At 35.2% G+C, this 21,691-nt stretch overlaps 1 protein-coding gene across 6 annotated transcripts in view; it reads right to left on the reverse strand.

The window, feature by feature from the left end:
• Positions 1-21,691, reverse strand: part of Cop1 (COP1 E3 ubiquitin ligase) — a 122,918-nt gene that overhangs the window by 51,571 nt on the left and 49,656 nt on the right. For all 6 annotated transcript variants that reach the window (XM_041662936.1, XM_041662934.1, XM_041662935.1 and 3 more), the window contains 2 exons: positions 14,557-14,671; positions 10,118-10,253 (listed from right to left, as the gene is read on the reverse strand). In XM_041662936.1, the coding sequence (XP_041518870.1) occupies positions 10,118-10,253; positions 14,557-14,671 (251 nt within the window). The remainder of the gene's footprint in view (positions 1-10,117; positions 10,254-14,556; positions 14,672-21,691) is intronic.

Genomic DNA, 21,691 nt, shown 5'->3' on the forward strand with positions numbered 1-21,691 from the left:
GCTGTGATAAAAGACCATGATTGAGGCAACTTAGAAAAGCAGGCATTCACCTTACAGTTCCAGAGAGATCTAGTCTTTTTGTGGTGGGAAAGCACAGCAGCAAGCAAGCATGGTGCTGTAGCTAGACACTGAGAGCTTACATTTTGAGCCTCAAGCAGGAAGCAGAAGAGAATGGACTGGTAATGACATAAAGTTTTGAAACCTCAAGGCCTGTCTTTAGTGACAACTTTCCCCTAGCAAGGCTATACCTCCTTCGCCTCCTCAAACAGCACCACCAACTGGGGATCAGCATTCAACTGCCCAAAACTATGGAGAATGTCTCAGTCAATCACATGCACACTTCATGATGTGTGTGTAGGGAATACATGAAATCTCATGTTTCCATGTTGAAATAAACTATTAATTTTCAGTTTTCAAAGTTTTAGTTTTAAAAATTCAAATACAAACACAGGTTTGTTTTGATGTACTATTAAAGTATTTTCCTATTTATAATTATCAATCACAGTTGTTTTCTTTTATAGCTGTTAACAAATAAAATCCGTGGCCACCTCATCTCTTTCATTATTCTCATAAATGAGCATTACAACATTTCTTTCTAGCAATCAAAAAAAAACTTTTATGATTTACTGTAATAAATCCATCAAATCTTTATTCTGAGCATGGTATAGTTACTTTTATCTACACACTTTCCTCTTTGACCTCTACTGATTGCAACTATTGCACTTTGTACTTCCATACGTTATTTATAGTTATCAATCTTGTGCCAATGAAAAGCTATAAATAAAGATCTGAGCACAGAACAAACTTAAAGACAAACTATTCTACCATTTCCAACATGGAACATTTTGAACTCATTCATTATAAGTAATTGTAAAGGTCTAATTATTACATTTTTAACCTAACAGATGTGTGCCTGTTATGAAACTAAGAAATAATTCCGAATACATATTTGCTGGATAAATTATCTATTTTTTAATATTTAAGAATATCAAGTATATTTTATTCCTCTTTGAAATTAGACAAATAAAAGGCCTCATATATAAGAACTTAGAGCTAATGTCCATCTTCTCTGAAACATGACATCACTCTTCATCAGATCCCATACAAAATTTTTAGTGACATCAATTATTGGAATTCAAATGTTTATAAACCTAAGAATATGATAGACATAGTAAGAGAATAAGTTATGGAAGGGTTCATTTTGCTAGCTGCTTCTACAAAGAACAACCACTCAAGCTACTGGAGGCTGTGGAGCTTAGAAGCCCAATTTATCAAAACAACCACTACCTTTGTACTTAAGGGGACTTTACATGTAGTCATGGATCTTTGCTGTTTTGATCAAGCTAGTTCTAAGAAACAACTCAATCTGCTTTATTCCTTAAGCAAACTTTACTTCACATAAAGGCCTGCTCCTACTTTATGGAGCAACCAGATTTTTACAGTTTTGGAAGCCATGTGCTTCATCTATTTTAGAGTGCATTCGCCACAACGTTTATTCATAGTTTCTACCTTTTTTCAAGTATTATAAACCTGAGAAAAATAGTTTTCTTTTATGTGGTGATAATGTGACCACTGTGTATCTAAATCAAGTCACTATAATTATCATTAAGTGTGTTTGGGGAAGTAATATGTATTCATTTTATTTCAGAAGTATTGGTGTTCTGATAAAACTTTATTTATAAGGACCTAGGTATGTAGTTCAGTTAGCATAGTGCCTTCCTAGCATCTAGGAAGTTCTGGGTTCCATCCCAGCAATGTACAAAAATGGGTAGTACATGCCTGAAATCCTAGCACTCAAAATGGAGGTATGAGGGTCAGAAGTCAAAAGATCATCCTTGGCCACACAGCAAGAAGAACCTACCTTATCTCAACAAAATAAAAAGCACCATGAACTTATTTATGGGAACTGAAATTGAAATTTCATATAAACCTCACACCAAAAAAAATAGTACTCACTTTATTTTCAACATTTTCAGTGTAAAACCTATTCTTGCTTGTGGACTACCTAAAATGAGGTAATGGAGCGGGACTGTCTAGCAGGTATTTGCTGACAATTACTCTGACTTAATGGATATACTCATTACATTAAGAAGTATAAATTGAGGCTACATTTTAAAGTCCCCATGTATTTTTATCTGATTATTTTATCAGTTGGTTCATTTTGCCTTTAGTTCCATAAGTCCAAGAAAGCTTGTTTTAAAACAATTACTTTCTACAGCATTTCCTCTGACATTCCCTCTGGCTATCAGCAAATAGCTGGAACAAATACCCGACCTGACAGACTATAATGAAACACTGCAAAGAATGTCAAGTGCTTAGTGTGGTAAAATGTCCTTTTCCTTAGGGCAATTAAAACTCAAGTTGTATCCTGAAACCGTTAAAGATCAATGCACTGATAATCAACTCTTATCAAAGTCAGCAAAGCGTATATGATGTCATAAGCTATATTCATTTATACCAGTGGTTCTTAAGACCCCTTTGAGAGTGGAATGATCTTTTCATAGGGGTTGCTTAAGATCAATAGAAATACAGATATTTACAATTAGATTCATAACAGTAGCAAACTTCCAGTTATGAAGTAGCAACAAAAATAATTTTATGAGGAAGTGCATTAAAGGGTTGCAGCATTAAGATGGTTGAAAACTACTGATTTAAATCAACTGAGTGGTAAACTCACTTATCCTAAACTGTCCTCTTCTATGCACAGTAAAAAGCTATCCTCTGTAGATTCTATACACCAGAAATCTTTGATAAAATGACAGTAACTTCTAAAATTAAAGGTCAATAAAATCTACGAAAGCAGAAAAAGCCAAAATATATTTTGTCTATGATCTTTTATCCTATCAGAAATGTGTACTTAGTAATATTAGGATTAAATAGAGAGTAATTATGAAAGCAATTATTTCAATTCTACACTTCTGACTGAAGTAGAAAATATTTCTCAGTAGTGTTCTCAAGTAGTATTTACAAATATTAAATAAAAATGTCACTACTACAATGCTTCACACAAAATAAAACTATAATTTAAACAATCTGTCATACAACTGATGACTAAATTTAAAGCAAATAATTATAGCCTAGAAATATTTCTTCATGAATATTAAAAATTGTGTTCCCATAATATTAGTTAATAGGGCAGATGTAACAAATAATAAGCTGGGTAGAGGAGACAGCAATGAAGTGTTTGTGTATATACATGAGGCGCCAACACACAAATACACGCGCACACACACACATGGGCATGCACAAACATGCACACAAAGAAAGACAAGAAACTCATTTCCTATTTCCCATTAAGAGAAGCAGATAAAACACTAAAGAAAAACCTAAAAATCAGCTAAATCCTGTTATACAATCAATGGGAGGGAATTTAAATGAAAATGGCTCTTATTGTAAAACATAAATAGAAATGCAAAGGGAAGTTTTAAATAAAAAACCAATATAACTTTGAACATAAGACAGAGGGTGGGGATAAAACTCAGTGGCAGAATAACTGACTGCAATGTGTAATATCTTAGATTCTCTCCACACCACCAGAGTAAAAAGTGACTAAAACATTGAAGACCTCTATTACGTGATTTCTTGCTTCACTTTCTGAACTATAATAACCAATACAAAGCATTTTGACAGTACCTTTTGATCACATAATTTTACAAATTTTATTTTGGTGGTGCTAAAGATACAACTCAAGGTCTCATCACACATTGTTTTCTAGAAGATTAAGAAGTTCCCTCCTAAGGACCCAGACCTGGAGATCAATCGTCATTATAAACTGCCAGTGTTTGTATTAACGAACTCTGCTGTGAAATGCAGTGAGTGGCCCATGATCCCCTAAGCAACCACTCTGAAAACAGATCTCTAGCAACGGGTTTTCTAAGTCCTGCAGTAGATTATCAATTGCTGTTCTGAGGGCTGTATTTCTTCTGAAAAGATAGAATACTATTACCAGTTAATTAGTGACTTAATATTTGTGGGACAAAAATACTAGAATAATTTCCTGATCTCATTTCAACTCAATTAAATAAGATTAACTGAATTTATTTCTAGTTAGGCTAGACAATTAAGAGAAAGTGCCTTACCCCCACTCCCTAAAAAACTGACAGAAGTTCCTATCCCCATTTCAAATTACGCGCTACACTCTAAGCATTTATAATAATTTTCTCCCATAGAGACCATATGAATATATGTAAATACTTTTTGCTATATTTCTCTTGTATATTTTTATCCAGAGAAAGCAAAATTAAATTTTACCTTCCTCTAAACTTGTTATGTACAAACATGCCAGTTTTCAACAACAATTTCTATAATGTAGGAGCCCGCTCCTACAAAGTCAGCTAGATCCTGGATAGGGGATCCTCGAGGCCAAAGAAAAGTGAGATGAAAGAAACCAAAGACAGGATAGAATTGGGAGGTCTTGTCTGGTCATGCCGAAGCAGCCAAACGGCCCAGAGTTTATTTAGAACTTGCTTATATACAAAAGCAGAGTAGAACACAGCACAGTCAGTCAGTCAATATCTAACCATAAGACCATTTTTGTCCTTGAGTGAGTAGCCTCCTCTCGAATATGTGCTTGCTGCTCAGAAGCAGCCTTTTTATCTTGAGGTTTGTTGCCAGCAGTATACTTTTTTATTAGATGATAGAGTGTCTTTTACAGGATAAATTAGAAGTCTCTCATAGCCCTCAAGGTTATTGGAAAAAGCAGAGCAGGCAAGCTTGAACTCAAATTGACTTTTTAAAGTGAGAAATGACTCCAGATAGAAACTGAGTCACACGTGGGCTTCCCACGCTACAACACTAAAAACTTTTCTAAGAAATTACTTTTTGACTTAGTGGGATTTTTTGTTTGTTTTGCTTTTGTCGTTGCGCTTTTTAACAGTCTCACTCTAGAGCCAGGCTGAACCAAACTCAAAGCTGACTAGGAAAGCTTTCCTTCAGAGGAAAACTTCAAAGCCACAGTAGGAAGCAGCCAATTTACCAATGACCAAAAGGGCTCTCCTTGAGACTGTTTTTTTTTTTTTCCCCTGCAGTCATTCATTCACTCAGCAAATATCTGTCACTAAGTAACTACCATGTGCCAGACCTAGGAATACAGCAAGAAATCAGATAGGTAAGAACCCTTTCTAATGAAGTTTTCAGCCTCAAATATAGTTGTAATATACTGCTTTTGAACACTGGCCCTAGAAAACATTCCTGAAGGAAATCTTGTCCTATGCATTCCTGTTCATCTCATTTTTCCCTAACCCTAGGATAATTCTCTTTATAGCAGAAATATATTATCAAAAGAGAAAGAACACTGGTGCTCACTCCTTAAAATTCACCTCTTCTTCAGAAATCAAGTTAAAGATTTCCTGGAGAAAAATAAAACTGTTTATAGAATTCTTATTCTGTAAACAGCACATTAAAATTTACCCAAACTCTGGATGAACACTGCTGTCATAATAAATCGATGTGTAGCAAAAGAAATATTTGTAAACATCAACTATAAAACAAAGTTTAATTCTAGTAGTTTCAGTGAGCATTTGAACAGCATACACTATAAACACACTACACTGTGTTGATCCTGAACAAGTTACATTTTTCCTTACCTCACCTTCCTTCCTATAAAATAGAGAGACTTACTCTAAAGGGGAGAGTTAAAAGCACAGTTAAAATAGTTACAATTGTCTTAAAACAGGGCAGTGTTTAATTACTTGTAGTAATAATTAACACCAGTAATTGATTAATTACAAGTGACTAATTTTACATCAATCAATCACACAACTATAAACATTTACTTCTCATGAGTTTACAAGTGCTGAACACAACACATCTGAACTTGAATAAACATAAGTCAAAGGCTAAAACCAATTAAATGATGTAAAGTAGTTAACAGCTTCGTGTATAACACTATTGCATTGGTTCTCAGCCTGTGGGTCACAACCTTTAGGGGGTCCAATTACCCTTTCACAGGGGTAGCCTAAGATCACCAGAAAACACAAATATTTATATCAAAATTGTAACAGTAGCAATGAAGTTGGCCAGTAGCAGAGCAGGCCTTTAATCCCAGGAGACAGAGACAGGTGGATCTCTGTGAGTTTGAGGCCAGCCCAGTCTATGGAGTAAGTTCCAGGACAGGCTACAAAGCTACAAAGAAACTGTGTACCAAAAGCCCCTGCTCAAAAAGAAAATATATGAAAATAATTTTATGGTTGCGGTCAGCACACATGAAGAAATGTATTAAAGTGTCGCATGCAGCATTAGGAAGGTTGAGAACCACTGTACTACAGGAATGTGAAATTCAAACCAGAAATTCATGAAGCAACGTGCACTACTACTACATGCTGAGTTACATTAAAAGACACAATTTCAAGTCAATCCTCTCTGGTGGCCATAGAAAAACCTAATAAAAAACAAAATGTAAAATATGATATAATTGCTACATTTAAGGAAAAAGTAGGAAGCATCTTTCCATAATCTGTTGTTAATTCAGGACCATATAATAAACAGAACGAACTTGTATTAGCAACCAATTTCTAATCTTGTCAACTATGTAAACCCAGAAATAGTGTAAACAAATGCTGCCACCTTGTGGACTAATGGATCTGGGATTAACCTCAAGCAAAGAAAGGATTTCTGAAAAAGAGATTAACTTTAAGAGTGAGTACCAATGTTCTTTTTCTTTTGATCATAATATATTTCTGCTATAAAGAGAATTATTTGTGTTGGGGAGAAATGAGATGATCAGGAATGCAGAGACAAGATTTCCTTCAGGAATCGTTCAGGCTTAGTGCTTTTTCCTCTCAGATAAGAATCAGAGCAATAAGGTAATCAACACCACACAGATCTTACATAACTTTGATAAGAAAAATAATTTCTTGCCGGGCGGTTGTGGCGCATGCCTTTAATCCCAACACTTCGGAGACAGAGGCAGGAGGATCTCTGTGAGTTCGAGACCAGCCTGGTCTACAAGAGCTAGTTCCAGGACAGACTCCAAAACCACAGAGAAACCCTGTCTCGAAAAGGAAAAAAAAAAAAAATTCTTCTAGCCAACACTGTTTTAGTGGTTTTTAACCATCTTTCTGAAATTCATTAGCTTCAATATTAATTAAAAGGAATAAAACCTTAGAATGAATTTATTACCACTGTTTCAATATCAGAAGAGCAAAATGTCTTCAAAATTATGAAAATTTCAAAGCTCCTTCATTTTGGACTTCACCATCCTATCTTACTTCCTATTATTCTTCATCTGTCCAGTTTGCATAACAAATTTCCAAATTTGGAAAAGTTTCATTAAGAAATGTTAATTCAGCATAATTGAGAGAAAATGATGAAGGATTTAACTTTGTAAAATTCTAATTTAAAATATGTAAATGTGACTGACCTCACTTTGACTGTCTAGAATTTCCAGTCTGAAATTCTAATTTTAAGCTACTTCTGTTTTAGGATATAAAATGTTTTGACATGAATGTCTTGATATGGTAAAAAATTTAAGTACTTTTGTTAAATTCTGGAATATATTAAATTGAACAAAACTAGGTTTTAAAATGTTAAGGATATATTCCTGTTGAAATGAACTGACTATAGGTCTTAAATCCCTCAGACAGAGATGTTGCTTTTGCAATATGCTGTTTAAAAGAAATTTTGATCTTGTTTTTAACTGAATAGAAAAATATGACACATGATCAATCAACAATAGTAAGGGACAGTAACTGGAATCACAACAGGGTCCAAATACTTTAGCCTGTGTATAGTCCTATTATATTACATCAATATTACAAAATCTTTTGAGAGAGAGAGAGAGAGAGAGAGAGAGAGAGAGAGAGACTATCCCATTATATAGCAGATCTGCCTGCCTCTGCCTCCAGAATGCTGGGCTTTAAGACATGTGCCACCACACCAGCCCTCCTTTCATAGTTATGAATTTTGCACCTGAACTACATTTCTGAAGCATTTACCAACAACCTATGTCATATATTCTTATCAGAAGTTAAAAACTTATGTAATAATATTAACCTGTTACTATAGGATAGATTGTTTTATGAACTACCCAATTATATGTTAAAGACATGAAAGTAAGATTATGAGGCCTCCTGAATGTAATCAACTGTATGTACCCTCTTCACTAGTATACATTTACTTTAGATAACAGGTAATCAATGAAATTTTGTTAGAAGAATTATGCAATTAAATCAAGTTGAAATTCCACAGCAGCTTTAAATTCTATTCACCCAAGAAAAACTAAAATTTCCAAAAGGAATCAATGTAAGGATTTTTCATTTACAAGCAGCTAGAAAGCTCTGGAAAATTTTTTGCAATCTTGTTATCTTTAATGGCTCAGAGTTAAGGATTAATCTACATAAATGTAAAACAAACAAACGAACAAACAAAAACCCGCTCTAGCGTTCCCCATGAAAAGCATGCAAAAGTTTTAGTAACGTTCAGGAATTAAAATGGGACTGGGGTCAGGGAGTAGCTTAAGGGTACAGTCAGCAACCAACAATAATAACCCAACTGGTCAAATTGTTCATCTGTTTAAAAATGTCTTTTAAGCCTATATTTATTCTAGTAAATTGGAATATTGACAATTTGTAGATACCAAGGGATTACTGAAAATGGGCTAAATGGTATACAACCTAGTGGTTTTGCAATATCCATTATTTTAAGAAATGGAACTCCCAATAGATCAGGCCCACTGTCTCCGTGGGTGGGTGCACCCCTTGTGGTCCTGACTTCTTTGCTCATGTTCTCCCTCCCTCTGTTCCTCATTGGGACTTTGGGAGCTCAGTCCAGTGCTCCAGTGTGGGTCTCTGTCTCTATCTCCATCCATCGCCAGATGAAGGTTCTATGGTGATATGCAAAATATTCATCAGTATGGCTATAGGATAGGATCATTTCAGGTTCCCTATCCTCAGCTGCCCCAGGAACTAACTGGGGACCTCGGCTTGGGCACCTGGAAGCCCCTCTAGGTCAAAGGGGGCTGATCTATTGGGAGCTCACCAAGGCCAGCTGGACTGTGACTGAAAAAGCATGGGATAAAACCGGACTCTCTGAGTAAGGCAAACAATGAGGGCTGATGAGAAGCCAAGGACAATGGCACGGGGTTTTGATCCTACTTAATGTGCTGGCTTTGTGGGAGCCTAGCCAGTTTGGATGTTCACCTTCCTAGACCAGGATGGAGGGGGGAGGACTTTGGACTTTCCACAGGGCAGGGAACCCTGACTGCTCTTCAGACTGGAGAGGGAGGGGGAGAGGAGTGGGGGGAGGGAGAGAGGAGTGGGGGGAGAGGGAGAGGAGTGGGGGAGGAGTGGGAGGCTGGGAGGAGGCGGAAATTTTTTCTCAATAAAAAATAAATAAATAAAAATAAAAAAAATAAAAAAAGAAATGGAAAACTGCATATTAGTGAAATTTGTGTCTGTTTCCAAGTAAACCCACATGTGTGCAGGTGAACAAATGTGCATGCAAAAGTCAGAGTACAATTTTGTTTGCCATTCCTCAGGTATTGTCCACCTTTCTTTTAAGACAGGTTCTCTTCCAGGCCAAGAACTTGCCCGCACAGTAGCACTGGCGTAATAAGCATGCACTACTATAACTGGCCTTCATTTCACATGGGTTCTGGGTATTAGCTCAGGATCTCTTGCTTTTGAGGCAAACAATTATTGGCTGAGTTATAACACCAGCCCCCAAATACATTTTTTAAATATACTCTTGTCAGTTTGTGCTTAATACAGTTAGACCATCTACAGTTTATATCTCTGAAGTTCCCAAGTTATATGCTAATTGTACAAACTATATAATTACTTTGATTATATTCTTATCTTCAATGGAGTTTCACAGGAGTCAAACATTATATTCAGGAAAGAAATATACCAATTCTATCTAGACTTGCAAAATCAAAGGGAGGACATAAGGAGCACCTTACAGCATTACACCAGACAACAGAAACACAATTATGAAGAGAAGCTGCAGCCTTCTCTCAGATTGGTACCACTGAGTACTCCAATTTGCTAAATCTTAGTAACGGGAAGGCATTTAGCTCTTGAATTCCAAATTTCAGGGATGTTACAGCTGCTTCACAAATTTAGTAAGTTTGCTCATATTTGAATAAGGGAACACAGTAAGAAGTGTACCAAATACTTACCTAGAAACTATGCTGGAACCATTATAGAGATCACTAGCATATGATAACGTGGCCAATGGTCTTACTGAGTTGTATCGAGTAAACTTGGACAAGCATTCCTGAAATTCGTCTAACTGGCTTGCAGTTCTACTGTCATCTGCATCAAAAAAAAAAAAAAAAGATAGTAAGTAAATGAATAACACTATAAAAGAAGTAAAGAACAATGTCCTCATATTAAATATTATCTTTCAAATAACAAATATTTTTAAAGATTCTAAAGAAGACCAGCACGCTCAAATTAACTAGGTGATCTTTAAACTTTAATAAAAATGGTCTACGGAATCACTATAACGCCTTTTTATGCCATGAATAATATAAAGGCAATCTCCTCTACTTTGGTTCTAACTAACTTCAGGGAATTAAATACTTTTTAAAAGAGCTTCTAGTGAACAGAAATCAAATTGTTCCTTAAAATTAAATTCTGATTACCAATGTTGACAGTAAAGGAAGACTGAACTGGAGGAAGATCTACACATGACTTGGTATTTCTTAGTTTAACAAATGTGTTTATAAGGTTGAACATTTATCTCACATTTATGGTCAAAGTAAAATTATATAATAAATATTAGGAAAAAGATTTGAAATTATCAAGTGTGCTGACATAACTGAAGTATTTTACAATGTATAAATGACCGATTCTCAAAGACAACTGTAAAGACACTCAATAGAACACCAGACAAAGTCCCCTCCAGGTAATATACTCAAAACAGATATATGAGATTCAAATCAAAAAATTAACTTACAAGCATCTGGCAAATTATCTATTCACTAATACAGAGGTATGCTTGCAGGAAAACACAGATAATAAAGTACTTAGGTTTTAAAGGATATTGAAAATCTGATTTGTAAACTTTCCCCCAAAGAATTGAAAACACAGAACAAAAAATTACAACACAATTACTTTAGCTTTCTAAAGACCAAAATTTGAAATGATCTATTTTAACAGTATCTTCTCAGAAAGAAGAAGTAACTTCCTTCTTGTCATCCACATACAAGCATATAGCACATTCAACATAAACTTAGTGATTCCACTTATTACATACTATCTGAAGTATAACAGTAGGCATAATGAAATTAAGATGCAAAAAGTACCGAACAAAAATAATTCTTTAAAAAATTGAGATGGCTCAGAGGTTAAGAGCATTGCCTGCTCTACCAAAGGTCTTGAGTTCAATTCCCAGCAACCACATGGTGGCTCACAACCATCTGCAATGGGGTCTGGTGCCCTCTTCTGGCTAGCAGGCATACATACAGAATATTGTATACATAATAAATAAATAAATATTAAAAAAAAAGAAGAACTTAACCGTCATTTTAAAAATAAAAATAAAAAATTAAAAATTATCTTGACTTACATGACATAAAATCTAATACTTATAATAAAACCAAAGTCATTTGAAGAAATTAAACTTCGTCATTGATGCTGTCATAAATACTAAACATTTAAGCAGTAAGTAAAAACAACCTAGACTAAAAGAGTCCAAGTTAGTGTGTTTTTATTCTAAAAACAATACAAGAATGACCTAGTTAGCATATGATATCATAACAGAAATAAAAGTCTTATTCCATAAAAGTTACAGTGGCACAGTCCAAACAGATTTTAAATAAAACATGGGTTACAGAGCAGGCAATCACTAAAATCAACTACTACAGAATGCTATAGATGATTTTTATTTGTAATCCTATATTGTGAACTATTTAATATAAGTACATGAAAGACAACTTATTTATTCATTCAGGAAAGTTTTTAATATTACTCTTCTTTCACATTTTGCCTTTAATTCCTACTAAGTACATAATCACATAATCACAGGCATTCAAGAATGAATACTCTGTTGAAAAGCACAATTTGTTTCTAGTGTTCATGTACTCCTAGCTATCAATCAAGCTGATTAATACAAACATATTGCATTTTATAATAAAAAAAAAAAACAGGGGCTACAGAGATGGCTCAGCATTAAAAGCACTTGTTGGGGATGACCTGGGTTTGGCTCCTAGTACCAACATGGTGATTTACAACCACTCATAATTCCATTTACAGAGGACCTGAAGTCCTCTTCTGACCTCCACAGGCAGCAGCGGAGGCACACATGTGGTAAACAGATATACACGCAGCCAAAAATTCATATATGTAAAGCAAAACAAGTCTACAAACAAGTTCTTGCTATTTCAGTATCTAAGTGCAAACCAGTTCTTTTTCAAATATCTGGTTATAATGTTTGGATTTTGTCTGCTTGGCTGTTTTATGATCAACATCTGTCAGCATATCACCTCTCCATCTTACTTATAGCTTAGAGAAGTAATTTTAATGTCTCTTTTCCTCTCGATGACATTGCATTTACATGCTGTTTAAATTGCAATTAAGAGGTCAAGATATTAATATTCTAATAATTACCTGTCATTTTCACAACTGAAAAACAAGGTAGAGATGGAAAAATAATAAAGTGCAATCAACATTTTATGGACTCCACTGGTACAAGTGAAGGTTTCCTCCTAACTGTTGAAAGAACCTCATATTCAGTAGTACAGTTAAGGGTAGCCAATGTGCAAAGCTAGCATCAGTGAAGATTTCTAAAAGACAGAGACAACATGCCTTAAGTGTGCTTTTCGCCTATAAATATATATCTTCTAGAACCAATTACCTGGTTACCACTTTTACTATTCATAGTAAGCATATCTGTGTTGTCAGTGACTTAATTCTATCTCAAGCTCTTTGTCATCTCTACTTTAAAGAAATTATCTCAGTATCTATCCTATGATCTATCATCTTCAGCATCAAAATAACAAGTCATGTTTAAAAGAGTCAACAATTCCCTGCCTGTTAAAATATAGGTAAGAAATTATTAATTTAACCACTCCTTATTGCAGTCTATATTCATAAACAATAATAGACACTTGATAAAGGACTTAAACCCTTGGCAGGCAATATTTTCATCCATAAAAAAGTTCACAATTTCAAACAGGCTTAAGAACAAATTTTAGCATTTCCCTAAATGTGTGTATATATGAATGCATGTATGTGTATAGGCTGGCCACCAACTATACAGTCAAGGATAGCCTTGCACTTCAAATCCTATTGGCTCTAACTCTTAAAGGAGGATTGCAGGCCAAGCACACCATGCTTATTTTTACTTTTAAATATAGCATTGGCAATCAAATTGAGGATTCTGCATGTTATGCAAGCATTCTACCAACTGAGCCACATACTTAGCCTGCATGAATCAGTATTTTTTCTCCATCACCAATTATGAGGTAAATTTATCAACAAGATCTAAACCGTCTATATACTATCTTATAAAGTGTTGATTCATTCAAGAGAAAAATCATAACTCAGTTTTCAATAACCAGTATACTACCAGACAATTTTCCCCTGGATGTTTTTCATTTACAACAGGCATACTACTAATGGAATCAGTTAGTTGGACACCTAACATGTACTAAGCACTGTGTTCTAAACACTTCACCTATAACTATTTTTTATTTATTTGTGTGTGTTTGTGTGTGTGTGTGTGTGTGTGTGCATGTGTGTGCAAGTGCGCACACGTGTGCTGTTGATCAACAGAGGTTAGAAGGAGTCGGATCCTGTGGTGCTGAAGTTACAGGCAACAGAATTGGGAATTGAATTTGGGTCCTCGGGAAGAACAGCAAGTACTCGACACCATCTGTCCATGCCCTCATGTATAATGCTTTAAACACTTGTGGGCTTATTACTAATACCCACCGCCCATAGATGAATAAAGATGTTGAGAAAAATTGAAGAACAATCTTATTCCTCTAAAATTAAAATATCTTATGTTATCATGTCCATGTGGTCCTATGCTATTTTGTATGTTTCTAATTATTTTTTAGTTAATTTATTTGCCTAAACACAATCTAAGTCCCACTTAGAACATTCTCTTATGTCTTTCATTTTCACTTATTCCAGATTTTTCACACGCAGTTGTACCAATGAATACTGCACATTTGTAGCACATGGTACACATGAAATTATTAACTGCTGCTTTTGCCTACAGATTTATAATATCCCACCGTATGATAAATAAGAACCAATTCTTCCATCTTTTAATCCTTAGTACAAAGAAAAGTGTTTAAAACTTATTAATGTTGAATAGGAGTTAATTAAATAGAACTTGTTTTTGCTAGGTACATATCCATGGTTATTTTTTCAAATTTTATATAGTTTGCTCTAGAAAGAATAAACATTCCTGAATGAGAAACAGAGATTGCCAATAGAAAATAGCATTCTTCATGATCTCTAAGACCCTCCACACTACGGATAAGACGGCCAAAAAAATAGAATTTGCTTTGACATTAGAACTTTTCATATATCTAGCATATGAACCTGTACATACATCTGAAGAATGATTTTCAGACATGTCTGAGAAATCCTGAACATGTACCTGAGATACGAGACATCCTTGTAGAAAAATAACACTGCTCTAAGTCTTCAAAATGAGCAGTGAGTCGCTTTCGTCTTGATGCTAATGTGCTGTTATACCAAGGCTGTTTCTTTGTCTAAGGTGATAAGAAAAGACACTTACAACTCCATGTAATCCACATTCTTACACAGAATAGCCAAATGCTTACTTATGGACTTTCAAATAAAGTGAACACAAATGGTGAAAACCTATAATTCTCAAACCTATACTTCCAATTTTTCTTTTCAAGTAAATATATAAGATGGGGAATAATCCTCTCAAAGAATGTTTAAGAAATAAAAATGAAACATTCTTTTTAAAACAGTGATGTGAAGGTGATAGAGATCAGCTGGAAGAGTGCTCGTCTGTCATGCACAATGCCCTGGTTTCCACTCCCTATACCACATAAAATTGACAGTGGTGGCCAAGGCCTGTAAACTTGGTACTTAGAAGGAAAAGGCAGGAGGATGAGTGGTTCTGAGTTAACCTTGGCTATACAGCAAGTTTAAGGATTAGCCTGGCCTACAGAAGACTGTCTCCAAAGTGTTAAAAAAAAAAAAAAACAACCCACCACCACCACCAACAACAAAAACAGAGAGCAATAAGGAAAAAAAAAACAAGAAAAAAGAAATGAGAGATTCATCAGCTAAATGAGATACACTATGAAAAAATTAAATATAATTTTCTAGCCCTCAACATACTTCGAAAACATTCAATTCAAATCCCTATAGTGATTGTTTTTGTTGTTGTTTTTTGAGGCAGGGTTTCTCTGTAGCTTTGGAGACTGTCCTGGAACTAGCTCTTGTAGACCAGGCTAGCCTCGAATTTACAGAGATCCGCCTGCCTCTGTCTCCCAGGATTAAAGGCGTGCACCACCACTGCCCGATCCTATAGTGATTTTGTAGGCACCAAATCTGCAACATCCAGAAATAATTATTTCTTCTATGAACTACTCTTCTAATCCAAAGCTTTATGGATTCACCTCTTTACCCCTTATTAAGATCATAAAATGTAGCCTTTATTATGCCTGGACCCTTGTATAGAAACTATTTTATTATTCTGTGATGAAGCAGGAAATATGTATGAAGCACTTTACAAGTGAGTGTACTTAAATTTACTCTTAGTTAGTTGCTGTTATCATGAAATATAAGAATAACAATTCATAAGGAAGCACTGAATAAAAGAAAAAATGGTAAATATAAATTTCCCCCCACCAGGGACAGAGAAAAATAGTTGAATTGGTAAGATGTTTGCCTTGCAAGCATGGTGATTTGTTTGATCCCCAGAACCCACTTTAAAAAGCTGTGTATAATGGAACACACTTGGTATCCCACCGTTGGGAAGGAAGAAATAGGTGGATTGGACTTCACTGGCCAGCCAGACTAACCTATTCAGTGAGCTCCAGGCCAAGGAGAGATCCTGCCTCAAAAGAGAAAACAAAAAACTTTGGGGGTTAATACTTCACTCTTTGCCACCATGCCCTCCATTGCAGAACAGACTGTGACACCAAAATGTGAGGAGGATTGGGGTAGAGAGAAGAAACCCTCTCTAAGTTATCATTACTTATTTTGAGAAAACAAGAAAACTGTCATTTGCCAACCTTCTCTCTCATTAGAGGCAGAAAAAAAAACCCTCAGACTGGTTCTTTAAAACCAAGTGGACAGTCCTATCTATCATCATATCCCTACAAGTAACATTATGCAGACTGCGTGGGCATATTTATACACTTAGGAATATAAATGATAAAAAGAAAGGCATGAATTTGAGAGCAATGGAGGTTAATGGGAGAGGCTGGAAGGAGGAAAGAAAGGGAAGAAAATTATACAATTATATTTTAATTTAAAGAATTGTAAAAAATAGAAGAAAACATCTTCAACATGATCAGGGGCATCTACAGAAATAAAATACTAATATAATAGGTTAAGGTTAGGAGGGAAAGGGAAAGAACAAAGAAAAGAGCACCGAGTAAGAAGGAAAAGGTACAGGAGGAAATAAATGCAGGGAGAATAGAGACATTAAAATTGTAAATCAAAACTCACTTTTGTCAAACCCCAAGGAGAGCCAGGAAAGCCACTCAGAGGTTTCCTGCAGCACTGACTGCATCACAAAAAACTGCTAGAATCACAATTTGAATAAAAGCCCCCTAAATTATACAACAAAAATTTTATGGGAGAGTGAAGAATTAGCCCTCACAGCTGCCTGTTCAAGCTTAGGTCAATCCCATTCCTGTCAGTTGACCTTGAGTCAAAGACAGTAATTTCAGGACAAATGGGGTAACCCTTTTCATTTTACCTGTACAACTGCCTATGTTCCCTTTTGCACATAATTTACTTTGGAACACAATGCTCGTTTTTTTCCTTTTTTTTAAATGAAATTTTTAATTTTTTTTAAAAAAGATAACAGTTTTTTTCGTTATACATACCAATCCATGCTCCCACTCCCTCTTCTCCTTCCTTTCCCTCCATATGCCCCCCCCCACCCCCATCCACTCTTCAGAGAGGGTAAGGCACATTGCTTTGGGGAAGGTCCTGAAGAATAACTTATCTCTGTTGACAAAACCAATAGGAACATGTCTATACAAATTTAAATGAAAATATCATAGGATACCCATGCAACTATCAGAAAAATAAATCATATTAAGATGACAAGATATAAAAGATAATTAGCATAAGTTATGTAAGACCTCTATATTGTAAGTACAAATATATTAGTTTCTGTTTTACAATTACATCTTAGTCCATGATAATCTCAAATTAAGTATCATTTTAAAAATGTATTTTTAACAGTAAATTTTCAATATTTAAACTTCTTAGCAATAAACATCCAAAAACATGAGCAGTATAATAAAATCATCCATCAGCCCTCTCTTGGATAGTTTCTAATGTAAAGGCGGGGTCTGGATTGAGAGAAAGAGAGAGAGAGAGAGAGAGAGAGAGAGAGAGAGAGAAAGAGTGTGAGTGTATCAAATTTTGGGTCTTAAGCAGAGAATCTAACACTAAAAAATATCCCTGTCTGTCCTCATCCCCTTTCAAATGTTCTTTACTGAGCTAAATAAGGTAGTACTAAAACTCATAGGATAAAATGAATTGGAAAACTTTACAAAAGACTGAAGAACACAGACTACTATGGTGAAGAACCAGGAGGGAGCTTACCTTTAAAAGACACCCTAACAAATAAATTACACTCTTCAAAAGGCTGGCAGGAAATGGAAAGATACATGACAAATAAACTTAACAGTGATTTTAAGCCAGTCCTGGACCATTAGGTAGTTCCCTCCCCCCCTTTTTTTTTCCACCAGGAATGGTGTGTCTCATGCTTGTAATTCCATCATTTAGGAAGCTGAAGCTAGGGAACTGTTCTGAATATGAGGTTAGAATAAGTTATGACAGTGAGTGTCTGGACAATCTGAGTAACAGTTCTAAGACAGACACACAGCAGTAATAAGAAAATGGCTATTCAATTTAAGCTTTAAAATACAAGTCCCTATGATTTTTAATAATAAATTCTTAATTTGGCTCATAATATAAAGCTATAAACAATTCTAAAGCAAAAAAAAAAAAAACCCAGATAATTAATAGAATGGAATACCTATACTATAAAAAGGTCAACATTTCTGGCTCTGATAATCATGGTAGCATTTCAAAACTTTATTTCACCCATTAAATTGTTTTTTTTTCTATTTGTATAACACCTCTATAATTATAGGATAACATTCTTAAATTCTTACTTATTTTACTATGGCTGGTCATGTTTATGTTCCAGAATTTGCTATACTACAACCCCATTTTAAAAAGGTTAGTTACAATTTTATGACTTACGTGCCTGTAAGAATATATGCTGCATGTGTGTGCTGTCTATGGAGGCCAGAGAAGTGCACTAGAATCCCTATAACTGCAGGTGACAAGGTGACAAGCAGCTGTGAGTCACCTGACATGTGAAATCATGACCTCTGGAAGAGCAGCAAGTGTTCCTAATTGTTGAGCTATCTCCAGTATTATCAATCTTTTTGTAGCACTTCAAATCATTTCTTTAAGGCTCCCCATGAGGATAATTATCAAATCAAATATTTCTAGCAATTACCATATATATATATATATATATATATATATATATATATATATATACACACACACACACACACACTACCAACTCATGCAGTAGGAGCTGTGGGCCGCTTCCCGCCTCCCAGCTCCCGGCCACCGGCTAACTTTACCCAAAATAATTACACGGAAACTGTATTCTTTTAAACACTGCTTGACCCATTAGCTCTAGCCTCTTACTGGCTAATTCTCACATCTTGTTTTAACCCATATTTATTAATCTGTGTAGCACAAGGTGGTGGCTTACCGGGAAGGATCTTCACCTGTGTCCATCTTGGAGAGGAGAGCTATAGCGTCTGCCTCACTTCCCTTCTCCCCAGCATTTTGTTCTATCTACTCCACCCACCTATGTTCTGACCTATCAGGCCAAGCAATTTATTTATTAATTAACCAGTGAAAGCAACAGATAGACAGATGGCCCTCCTCCATCAAACTCAACTTCTCCATTTTCTTCTGTCTACCCTTTCTCCTACAGACACAAACACAAATACGTATGCATGACTAAGAGCACAAATGTAGCCATGCAAAAATAAGGATATAGTCATATTATACCTAAGAATGCTTTGAAATATAATGGCTGGTTCCACAGTGCTAACAGCAGAAGAATTTCAACTATCATACTACTGCTAACATACAACTCCCATATCTGAGCACTGCTGATTAGTAACAACCTCTTGTGTTGTCAGCTGTACAGGTCTATGCCATAGGTAACTGTGTTCAGTACGCAACATTAATAATGATAGTATAAAATAGAACTCCCAGGGAGGAAAATCCATACTTATTTTGAAGACTGACTGATTGGAATTTCGTTACAGTAGTGCTGCAGGAACACCTTCCGCTCCTTCAGCCAATAGCTGCTGACATACCAGCCCACTGGGGCGTGGTCTATTTTTCTTTAAAAAAGAGCAGCAGACCTCTGCTTGCTCTCTTGCTTTTGGCTCTTGCTCCAGTGACTAGACTCCTTTCCTGGCTGTCGGTGTTCTGTAAGTTTTTCCCCGCAAATAAATACCCCTTTAAATCCAAAATGGTGTGGGATTGTTTGTGCATTACAGTAGAAAGTTGAAACTCAACAAATTTAGAGTCAAAATTACCTTGGACTATTTTCATTTAGTCATTTTGATAGCCACTTAGTGCTCACCTACAGTATGATGCTTAGAACACTTTCCATCATCAGGCGTACCTTAGAGTGCATAAACTTAGCAGATGGCAGGCTTTCTCCAAGCCCAAAGCCCAACAGCATCTGAAAGCTATTAGCAGAGGCTTTTTGGACTTGGCACCATAACTGATCTGATGTCCTATTTATGTTAGTAAGTGCATCGACTCATGACATTCTTCTGTGACATAAAAAGTTTGTATAAGTACTTCTTCACAGGAACATCTTTGTACAGGGCATGTTCATTCATATTTTACACAGAATAAATTTCCTCCTATTCCCTCTGTTCTAAGAAATATTTCAGTTAGGCATGCATGGAGGCTCATGCCTTTAATACCAGCACCTAGAAGGCAGAAGCAAGTTGGTCTTTGTTAGTTTGTGTCTGCCTGGCCTATGCACTGAGTTCCAGATCAGCTGGAGCCATATAATGAGACCCTGTCTCAAAACCAATTAATAATAATAATAATGTTTCATGCTGACAGCATTAAACAACTCTGCTCTTAGAATATATACTTATAGTCTACCACACATTTTTGTTAGTTTGGAATGCATTCTTACTTGTATACAGTAAGTTAACTATAAAATGCTCTGCTGAAAAGCAGGTTCATCATCTTGTTTCTAAAGGCAAATGACTGTATTAGATAAAGTGCAGTGACTAACCTGCAACACTGAGTTTGTCTAACTATATTCATGATGTTCATACAGAAACTATCAACTAATGATGTGATTCTCAGAATGTACCCTCATCTCAAATGATTCCTAATTGGGTTTCTCATTCTGAACTGATGTCAGTAGGAACTATTGCAGGACTTCTCTCTTCTTTAGGAAATTTCTCTCTTTTTTAGGAAATTCATAGCAGATGACATGAACATAGGCATTTTTATCTCTTTAATCACGTCTTTTTGCAAAATGTTTAACCCTATTGAAAGTTTGTATTAAAAAAAACTATCAATATCAGAGTTGTTTCGTTTCTTTCTTAACATTTTATAGCAACATACTGAAGATGTTTCCAGTATGGGTCTACATTTTGTTTGTGTTTCTAGATTTTGAATGCTGACATATTTCACCATTTCTATTTAAACAACTATGTATTTGATCTGGATTCTTATTAAGTACATACAAGTAAATACAAGAAATATTTCTATCAAATGTTTTCCTAGTTATCAAATCAACACATATTTGATCTTTCTTTATGCACTACTTTATAAATTCCTTCATAAATATTAATGATATTTCCACTAGATTGTTAATTTTTGTTTTGCTCCTTTAGCAACAGTACTCTTTTATGTTGACTGTACACGATCTGAGTCATATGCCTGGTTTAAAACCTCAGTTTTCTCTTCTTACTAGCTACATTTTCTTGGTCAATCTCTTTAGATGTTCTATGTACCAGTTTATTTCTTTAAAAATGCAAGGTAGTATTTTAAGTTACAGTGTTACTAGCTGGGAAATAGCCACAAAAAGTAATTATGAAATAAAGCTTACCTAATTATTTCCTTTAGTTTCTAACAGCATTTCCCTCACATTCATTCATTCTAATTCTTTACAACACTGCACAAGGTACAGTTGACCCTTCACATTATCAAGTTTTGCACCTACAGATAGAAAATAGTTTGAAAAACGAAAATCTATACTGAACATGTGCGGACCTTGTTAAAAACAAAAAGATTATTCCCTAAACAATATACCCCAGTAACTAATAACAAAGTTTTTTACATTGTAGTAACTATTACAACTAAGTAATCTAAAGAAGGTCCCAAGTATATATGGTTGATATACATAAGCAGACATTACACTATTTTACAAAAGGGACTTCAACATTCAGACTTTTGCTACCACAGAAAGGAAGTATGTGTATGGAAAG

Source organism: Microtus oregoni, unplaced genomic scaffold (genome assembly GCF_018167655.1).
Source record: "Microtus oregoni isolate MIOR12 unplaced genomic scaffold, Mior012 000013F_ref0000133, whole genome shotgun sequence".
Lineage (NCBI taxonomy): Eukaryota > Metazoa > Chordata > Mammalia > Rodentia > Cricetidae > Microtus > Microtus oregoni.